The following is a 9,543-nucleotide window of genomic DNA, read 5'->3' as shown; positions in this document are numbered from 1 at the left end:
TTCTTACCCCTGGAACAAGGAAGGGTGAGGGGAAATATCTCCTTAAGTGATTGTGGTTTGTAGGTGCTTTCAAGTCAGATCCAGCTCGCTGGGACCCCCTGGGCAACAGAATGAGCCGTTGCCCAAATAGCCCAGGCTTATTGGGGCATTCCCTGTCCCAAACCTGGAATCACCTGCCTTCTTAGATCAAAAGCCATCTGATGTCTCTCACCTTCAGTTTGGTGGATCTCAGAATACTTTGTTTCTATGATGCACCAGTTCTAAGAACTCTAATCCCTCATGGCTACCATCACCTTTTTTTTTTTTTCTTCTCTCCTCTTCTAAGATCATGGCCGAGAGATTGCTAATAAGAGCACTGAGGGGTGGTAAAAGAACTAAAATTGTTACCCTGAATGGAAAGAAAATCATGAAGATGCCCTCAACATTAGAAAAACTGTCTGGTCTCAAGACTCTAAGCCTACAGAATAACCTGATCCCCAAAGTGTGTCCAGAGATAAGTGCCTTGACCCAGGTGAGGAGCAACCTGTTTTAAACGGAGGCTGGGGATAGGAGCAGAGAATAAAGGCGAGAGACAGAACAGTGACACGTAGCTGTATTGCTCCCAGAGACTTAATATGGAGTGCCGTGGGAGAGGGATCAGAAAGTTTTCTTCCTTCGGGAATTATATCTGGTAGAAGAAGATGTTTCAATTTATTCATGTGCTCTCTGGGTCCCATGTGGAACCAGGGGATTAGTTCTCTGCCACACTCATCTGTCTGGAGGCTATCATCTGGAAAAGGGTTGGAAGTCTGGATCTACTCGTCTACCTTGGAGGCTCACATCTGGAAGTAGGGTTGAGGATCCCGGAGATGCCTTTTCCCTTGGGGACTATCCTGAAGCCTTTTCATGTGAAATACAGAGATGTTTGGGGTATACGGAGGAAATCCTTTTTCAATTTCCTAGAGGAGGCCGAACTTTGAAATGGAGTGTTGGCAGGGAATGGGAAGGAGGGAACATTCATTTCTTCTGAAGTAGGCTTTAAAAGAAGGTTAATATTTTAAATAAAGAATATCCTTCTTAAAGAGCAAACGTCCACATGAATGAATCCCAGATGCCGTGTGAAGCATTTCTGCCTAACAATATGAAATGCCAGCTGCTAAAGATCTTGAGGTTGGAAGAAGGCAAGGGGTATTAACTTAGTCATTTTCTCTTTTTTGTCTGTGTGTGCCCTTCTAAATTGTCATCAGCACGGAAAGAACCTATAAGAACCCAGTCGTTGTAGCTCTTTAGTTTTTAGTTGATTAATCTTTTTTTAATCATCACTTACTTATCCTTGATATCCTTGAACTTGCGATCTGTGTCCACATCTTTGCATGGAATGGACTACTCTCCAATTACTCCATTTCATAAACTGTGGTGTCCAACATCGTACTCATAGTCACAAGTGAAAGATGAGTTGTGCGTTTCAATTCAACCTTAGGAGCCCTGCTGGCACAGTTGAATGCTCAGGTTGGTGACTTGAACCCACCAGCCACTCCTGGGAGGAAGACTTGGCGATCTGTGCAACCCGACGCGGCAATTCTGCTCTGCCCCATTGAGTCCCTGTGAGTCGGAATAGACTCTGGGGCACCTGAAAACACTCGACATGAAAGACAATGTGCAAAGCAATTTCACCTTTAACTGAGCCGTACGCTGATTCTCCCCCTCCACTTGATTTTTTTCCCATCAAAGTACTAGAGGATATTGATTTTCAAAAATGAAGTTCCAAAAGACTTCTCACTCCTAATGCCGATCTCCATAGATAACCGCTTTTTAGTTTATATAGTTTTCCTTGGTTTATTCATTTTAGACACCACTCCCTTTATCTGCCCCAAAGTTACATGACTATATTTAGCTTCTCTATAGCGATGTTTTAAACTTAATAACATTACACTTTGATATCTTTATCATCAACGACAAACTCTTTCCTGCATCCACCTTGTAAATTGGCAGTATTGTCATTTGTAATCCACTTGTAGCTTTCCTCCCCACTCCCACCTCACAAATTCCCAACTTCTTACGAACCAGATTTTTCACCATTTACATTCTGTTCATATAAGTATTATTAAGTCTTATTTGATTTTCCTTTTATAAAATTTTGAAATTTATATTGTTAATAAACATAATTAATAGTCTATTCAGGTGCTATCGTTAAGTTTATTCTTTATGTAGCTTTTTTATCCCCTTTGAATTTCTAATTAGCTTTCTTCTTTTGGTTGTGATTTTGCCTTTATTATAGCCTAATTTTGTTTCAAATACTATCATTCTGTTTTTGTTTTTTATTCCTTTGGAGACGTCTTTTGAGGGCTCTCCCATCTTTCTGCCTGCCTGGCCCACTGTTATCAAAGTTTCCTGGATACTGTCCTGCTAGGAGATCCCTTTGCAGCTCTCTTGATATGGATTCACTATTTTGGGCATCTCCTGGTTTGTTCTTTGGGGGTCACTCCTTGTTTTGCAGGAATATATCTCCAGTGATCTTCCTAGTCAGAGTATGGTGGTAAGGATTTTTGAGCCCTTGCTTCTCTGAAAAGATACCTGTATTCCTCTTTAAAGATTACAAAGTATATTTCCATGGGGGCACTGAGTGGAGTAGGGCTGAGAACCTATCACCGCTTTGTCTTCCTTTTACTTTTCTCCTCAGTTAACTTATTCAGGAACGATTCTAACTTTTGAAAAGACCACTGTCAACATCCTCAATAAGGAGTTAACTCAGCTTTGCTCTTATTTCTAAGGAAGAAATCATACTACTAGGAATGCAATGGCTTGAAACTAGACTTTTTATGGTTTGCCTCTAAAAGAGCTTTACAAGTTGTATTTACGCCAATGGCATGATGTTGGTTAGTTGTTTGTGAAGTAGCATTTTTTCTCTTAATACGGTCCTCAAGCCTGTAGAATTTTTAAAAGAAAAGATCAAGCAAACAATTTCTTCTGTATAGTAATAATGGGAGTTCTAGAATCAGCCCTGAATGGAATCTAGCAGTCCCCTTCAAAGAACAGATAGCGTTTATTCACACAGTTCAGAGATACTGCTCAGTTATTCTCACAGCTGCTAATAGAGCTAATGACATTTCAGAAAGGAGACAGAGCGAGCTGAAAGAACTCTGCATGAGCGTTTAGAGTTCAGGCTCAGCCACTTACCAGCCAAATGGAGATTCTAATCCCTTAAGGACTCCATGTCTGCATTCATTCATTCAACTCACAAAAAATATTGAGCACCATATGTTTCCTAGGGGCTGAGACTGAGCAGTGAAAAAAACAGATGAAAATCTTTGTCTTCGTAGAATTTACATCTTAGTCAGAAGAGATGAAAAGAACAAGCAAACTAACTAGGACATCACATGATGATTGGCATTAACCATCAGAGACCGAGCAGAGTGTGTCTGGCTTCCCGCTGAAATGTTGATGACTGATCTAGGCTCTTTCTCATCTTTATAACTTGGTACTCTATATGCTACCTCAAAACCAAACTCAGAGCCTTTCAGTTCAAAACTAGTTCTTTATCTTCTTCTTAATTTAAATAATTTTATTGGGGGCTCTTGCAGATGTTATAACAATCGATAAATCAATTATTTCAAGCAAACTTGTACATATGTTGCCATTGTCATTTTCAAGACATTATCTTTCCACTTGAGCCCTTAATATCAGCTCCTCTTAAAATAGTTCTTATTCTAACAGCTGTCTATGAAATTCCTAAATTCACTTTTCAAGAATTATTTTGAACTTCTGTTACTATACATTATATCCTTTATAAGTAATGAAGATACAGGTATGAACAAAATGTGGTTCTTGCCTTCATGTTTGTACATTATTTTAAATCCTAATGTATATAAAGCTCCAATCACGATACATAATAATTTTCTAATAATTATATTTGGCATTATAATTATGATAAGCAATACTACTGGTAACAATGATAAAAAGAGAAGAGAGGAAATTCTTTAATGAATGTAGATCCCCTTGCTCTTTCCTTGCTAATTTGACTAATGGAGCTCTGGGATATATCACCACTCCTAATGATATAAAAAGAAATGGGTGAATGTTTTGTAATATGTGGAGGATGCATTTGGCCTGTGATCAATGAAGTGCTGGCATGTCCACAGTTTTCAGAGAAGAACTTTATGATTCTTGAGGGCAGAAACCCTATCTTGTCCCTACGACCTGGGGTCTAGCAATCATATGAATCAGGCTTTAGTAGAATGAAACAGAAGCTGTTCTCAAAGTCAGGCTTAACCAAACACAGTGTTGCTGGGATTGGGAATAGCACAGGAACAAAGGTCCCTCATAGGTAAAGCAGCCATAGTTTTAGAGTCTCAAAGGAAACAGATATCCATCAGGTATAATGACGTGCAGTCTTGTTGGTATACACCATAAGGTTCAATGATTGCGTAGCCAGGTTCCCTTTAAGCTGCTCATGTGTGTGTTTGCCCAAAACAAATAAACTGACGTATTTGACCGCATTTGACCATACACAATTGACAGTAAATAAGACCAACTCTTTGCAGGGTTATGTAATCTGTAAGCTTATTACTGTGTCCTTAGTCTCTCCTTAAAACAAATAAACAAACCAAAAGACCCTTAAAAGAAAGAGTATGGTGTAATTCACATACCATACAGTTCAATGGTTTGAATATACTAAATAATGTGCAATCATCACCACAATCATTGTTAGAACATTTTCTTCATTGCTATCCCCATTATTACTAGTTCCCCATTTCCCCCCAACTCCCCCCCAACTTCCCTCCATAACCCTAAAGAACTATTAATCCAGTTACTAGCTCCATAGATTTACCTACCCAGGATTTTATATAAAGAAAATCATATCAAAAATCCCAACAAAGATAACAAAATAAAACACAGGAGAAACCCCAATCCAAGGAAAGCAGAAGATACTAGAAACTCAAGGGGATTTAAGTAGAGACCCAAAGCCCATCTGTAGGCAATTGGATATCCTCCCACAGAAGGTTTATAAGGAAAGGATGATTCAACCAAGGTGCAGTATAGCACCGACAAACCACACATTATTCCTCTAGTTCCTGAATGCTTCCTCCCCACCACCACCACCACCACCACTACCATTACCCAGTTCTACCTTACAAATCTGGCTACACTGGAGAACACACATTGGTACAGATAAGAGCTCCAGACACACGATTAAACCCCTCAGGAACAGTAGTTGGAGTAGTGCTATCATGAGGGTCGGGGGATGGCCAGGTAGAGGAAGGGGGAGAAAGGGGGAACTCATCACAAGGTTAGATATATAGCACACACACCCCCTCAAAGGAAACGAATAACAGAAATGTGGGTGAAGGGAGACAACAGACAGTGTAAGATACTAAATAATAATAACAATATAAATTGATCAAGGATTCACAAAGGTGGGAAGCTGGGGGATAGAGGGGAGGAAAGAGGAGCTTATACCAAGGGCTCAACTAGAAAGAAAATGTTTTGGAAATGATGAGGGCAACATATGTACAAATATGCTGGATACAATTGCTGTATGGAATGTTATAAAAGCTATAAGAATCTCCCAATAAAATATTTTTTTAAAAACTTAGAAAAAAAAAAGATACTAGAAACTGGAACAAAGTGAAAATGGGTCAAAAGGAAAAACACATAACACTGGCCAACACACACTGTGGTGCCTTAAATGTTAGACTTGCTTCTGGGTATATTTGACTTGCTGATTCCAAAAATGGCAACCCCCCACCCCCCCACCATTACCTCTACGTTTGGGGATGCCAAACATAAGCCATATGCCACCCTTCACTTTGCTTGCCCATAAAAAATCAGGAGAGTGTAACATAGTGTTAGCTAGCCTGAAATAAAGGAAGTGCATGCTGGCTTGATTTAAAGTAGCTTTTGTTGTACTAAATATATAGGTCATGTTATGTCACATGGTGTCTGAAGATATATGTGAACAGTGAAAATTAACATGAACATGGAATTTTCTCCAAATATCACTTTATCTGGAACTGAATAGCCAGGGAGTTCCAATTTGCTAGCTTAACAAAGGACCAGAAATAAGAGTAACGTGTACAATAAATAAGGAACCTGATTGTGTTAGGCTGATAATTTAATGGTTTGAAGTTCAAAGCCACCAGCCACTCCACAGGAGAAAAATGGGGCTTTCTACTCCTGTAAAGAGTTACCGTCTCAGAAGCCCCCGGGGGCAGTTTTCCCGCATCCAGGCAGTGCGTTTGGTTTTGGTTTAGGACAACACATAAGGAGTCCCAGCGGTGTAGCGGGTTATGTGTTTGACTGCTCACCACAAGGTCAGATATTTGAGCCCACCGGCTGCTCAGCAAGAGACAGATGAGACACTGTTCCCATGATTTCTCACTGCCATCGAGTGAATGCTGACTTATAGTGACCTCCTGTGAGTGTCTGAGATTGTCTACAGAGTAGAAAGCCCAGTCTTTCTTCTATGGAGCTGCTGGTGGTTTCAAACTGTGAGCTCAAAATTCATTCATATACCATATATACTCGTGTATAAGCTGAGTTTTTCAGCACGTTCTTAATGCAGTTTTTATGGTAAAATAAGGTGCCTTGGTTGATATTCGGGTTGGCTTATACTCAAGTATATATGGTATTTAAAGTTTTTATATATATCCTTGGTCCACTTTAGAGCAGCATTATCAGCTTGTTGAGAAACAATTTATATAACCTTCAGGAGACATTTAGTAATTCTAATACTAGTATCATTAATCTAACCAATGGTATAGAATTTAAAATTGAGAAAATGATTATATATCCATAGGAAAGTTTTTTAGACTAAAATGCATGGGGTCTTCACTTATACCCGTTAAAAACTTAAGTTATTTAACACTGTTTAAGAAAGCAACGTGGGTTAGACAAGGCCAAAATTTCAATAACTTGTTCACCAAGGCAAAACTATGTCTACAGGATTGGACATGCCACAAAAAAACAAAGTAAAACATGAAAATAGCTAGTGTATTTTCTTATACAGATGATAGTCTTAAATTGCCAATTATCGGGCAACCTCAAAACCAGGAGATTTGAACCCAAGTCTACTGATTTTAAAATCCACACCTTTGGGTAGCAGTCCTCTGCTTCCTCTCACACGTGGGTGTTTCAGTTTTTAGTCCAAAGGAGCATTTCTCTTCCTTCCTTTATTTATTTATTTTTTGGGTGTGTGATTGTTTGAAGGGAACTTGTTTGTCGCAAAGACCCCAAGTCCATTTCAGTTTCACTTTCCTCCTTTTGTCTTTAAGCCACCCCGACCACTGTTCAGGTTAGGGCTGAGGAATCTGGAGGGGTCTCTTCCTTTATTTAGCCTGCAACAGGTCTCTTTAAGATAACGTTCGTTTCCCTTAATGGGGTTTCCAAATGACACACGTCTGATACAATCTGTGTAGAAAGCTGTATACCTTGAAAAGACAAAATTTTACATTGAGGTAGCCTGTCACACACAGCCAAGGTCAGAGGGTTGAAAAGCAATTCAGTCAAAAATGCATGATTGACAACACAATAATGGGTGGATTCACCCTTTGGAAATCTAGATAAGTAATATGAAGCATTTTTCCCAAGGCCAGGCTGCTCTTCTTTGGTTTAGATTCCCCTTTTATTCTTGTAGTCCTTGTTGACGACCCCTAACTGAATCAACTCCCTTCATTTGTTAATACACACATTCATATGTTCAATGAACAGCTAGTATATGCCTGCACAGACCAGTGGCTGCTATTTGTTAATTCAAAAAGGAACAAAAACACCCAGGTGTCCCTATATTCAGGTTTAGTGGGGGAAGTAAAATACACAAGTAGATATACAATTATGATTGTGAAAAACAAAATGCTGCAGCAAATCATGTTGTGCCCATGAGTTGGATTTGCCGTGATGGGTTTGGTTTGGGTTGAAGGCTTCTACTGAGCTCCATCAGAGGAAGTGGTTCTGAGGAAATGCAAAGGGAGCTGAGCTCTGCGGAATGAGCTCAGCGAGGCACACAAAGGGACAAGCATAAGCAAAGACATCCTTAGTCTCCCTCTTCTGGCATTCTGGTCTTCGTCCCTACCTCTAGGAGATCAGAAAGGATTTTAGGTCATTTATGCTTTTTGTCAGGTCTGTCCTTTCTCCTAATTCCACCTATTGGGAATATCTTCTTCCTTAATCAAGTAGGAAATGCCTCCACTTTTGAGAGCCTATTTTTTTTGTTTTGTTTTTTAATCAAACCAAAGATTCATTACCTATTTTTGTCTATTGTATGTGCCGTGGCACAGGGACACTTACTTAGTATGTTCCTTCTCTCCAAGCTCACTTCACGGGTTTTTTGCCTCCACCTTGTTCCCAAGTGTGAATGAAGGCTCCTGCAGGTCTCTTGATCCTTCACCTTCTTCCGCACTCTAGTCGAGAAGAAACCCAAATCTCATCTCCCACTAACTATCCGAGTAATGAGAAATAGCTTACATCACTGACTCGCCCATAAAAAAGTCCTAATAGTTCTTAGACCTTAAGGTTGTTATTAACATTAATTAATTGATTAAAACAGCTTTTCCATATTAGTTACTCAGAAACTCACAATTGCACCAATAATCAACATTATGATAAATGAGAAAACATTTGAATAGTTTAAAGAAGTCTTTTGCAACAGATTTTCCCAATGTAATATATATTGTTTGATATCTCGACTGTTGTTTTCTGTGAGCCTTGATTATTGATCTAGGAAGATTGTTTTCCAAAGTTTATTATGGTCCACACAGTCAAATGCCTTAACATAGTCAATGAAATCCAAGTAAATATCTTTCTGGTATTCTCTTTGAGTCAGGATTCAGCTGACATCAGCAATGATGTCCCTTGTTCCACACCCTTTTCTGAATCTGGCCCGAACTTCTGGAAGCTCCCTGTCAATACTGCTGCAACCATTGTTGGATGTCTTCTGCAAAATTTTACTTGTGTGTGATATCAATGATATATTTTTACAATTTGTTGAGCATTCTGTTGGGTCACCTTTCTTTGGAATGGGCACAGATGTGGGTCTCTTCCAGTCTGTTGGTCAAGAGTTCCAACTTTCCTAGTCTTCCAAATTTCCCATCATAGATGAGTGAGTACTTCCAGGGATTCTTTTGCCTTTTGGAACATCCCAATGGATATTCTGTCAATTCCTGAAGCCTGGATTTTAGCTAATGCATTCAGTGCAGTTTGGACCTCTTCCTCCAGCACCATCGGCTCTTGCTCATAACTCCTGAAATGGTGGACTGTTGACTAGTTCTTTTTGGTACGATGACTCTGTATATTCTTTCCATCTTCTCTGAATGATCCCGCATCATTCAATATTTTGCCTATAGAATCTCTCAAAGTTGCAATTCCAGGCTGGATTTTTTTCTTGGATTCTTTGAGTTTCAGATATTCTGAGCATGTTCTTCACTTTTTGTTTTCTAGATCTAGGTTCTTGCACATTTCATTAAATGTCTTCTCAAGGTGCCCTTTGACATTTTCTATCATCTTCTTGACTTCATCCTTTCATTTGCCTTAGCTACTCTGTGATTAATAGCACCTTTCATAGTCTCTCCT

General features: G+C 39.4%; 1 protein-coding gene across 1 annotated transcript in view; it reads left to right on the top strand.

Annotated features, from left to right (window-relative positions):
* Nucleotides 1-328: 328 nt before the first annotated feature.
* Nucleotides 329-9,543, top strand: part of LRRC69 (leucine rich repeat containing 69) — a 155,092-nt gene continuing 145,877 nt past the window's right edge. Inside the window, exon 1 of the mRNA XM_004697719.2 lies at nt 329-511. Coding sequence (XP_004697776.1) covers nt 329-511 — 183 coding nt within the window. The remainder of the gene's footprint in view (nt 512-9,543) is intronic.

This window comes from Echinops telfairi, unplaced genomic scaffold (genome assembly GCF_000313985.2).
Source record: "Echinops telfairi isolate 266 unplaced genomic scaffold, ASM31398v2 ScPeMD7_1;HRSCAF=3_0, whole genome shotgun sequence".
Lineage (NCBI taxonomy): Eukaryota > Metazoa > Chordata > Mammalia > Afrosoricida > Tenrecidae > Echinops > Echinops telfairi.
This window is presented reverse-complemented; position numbering and strand designations above follow the sequence as displayed.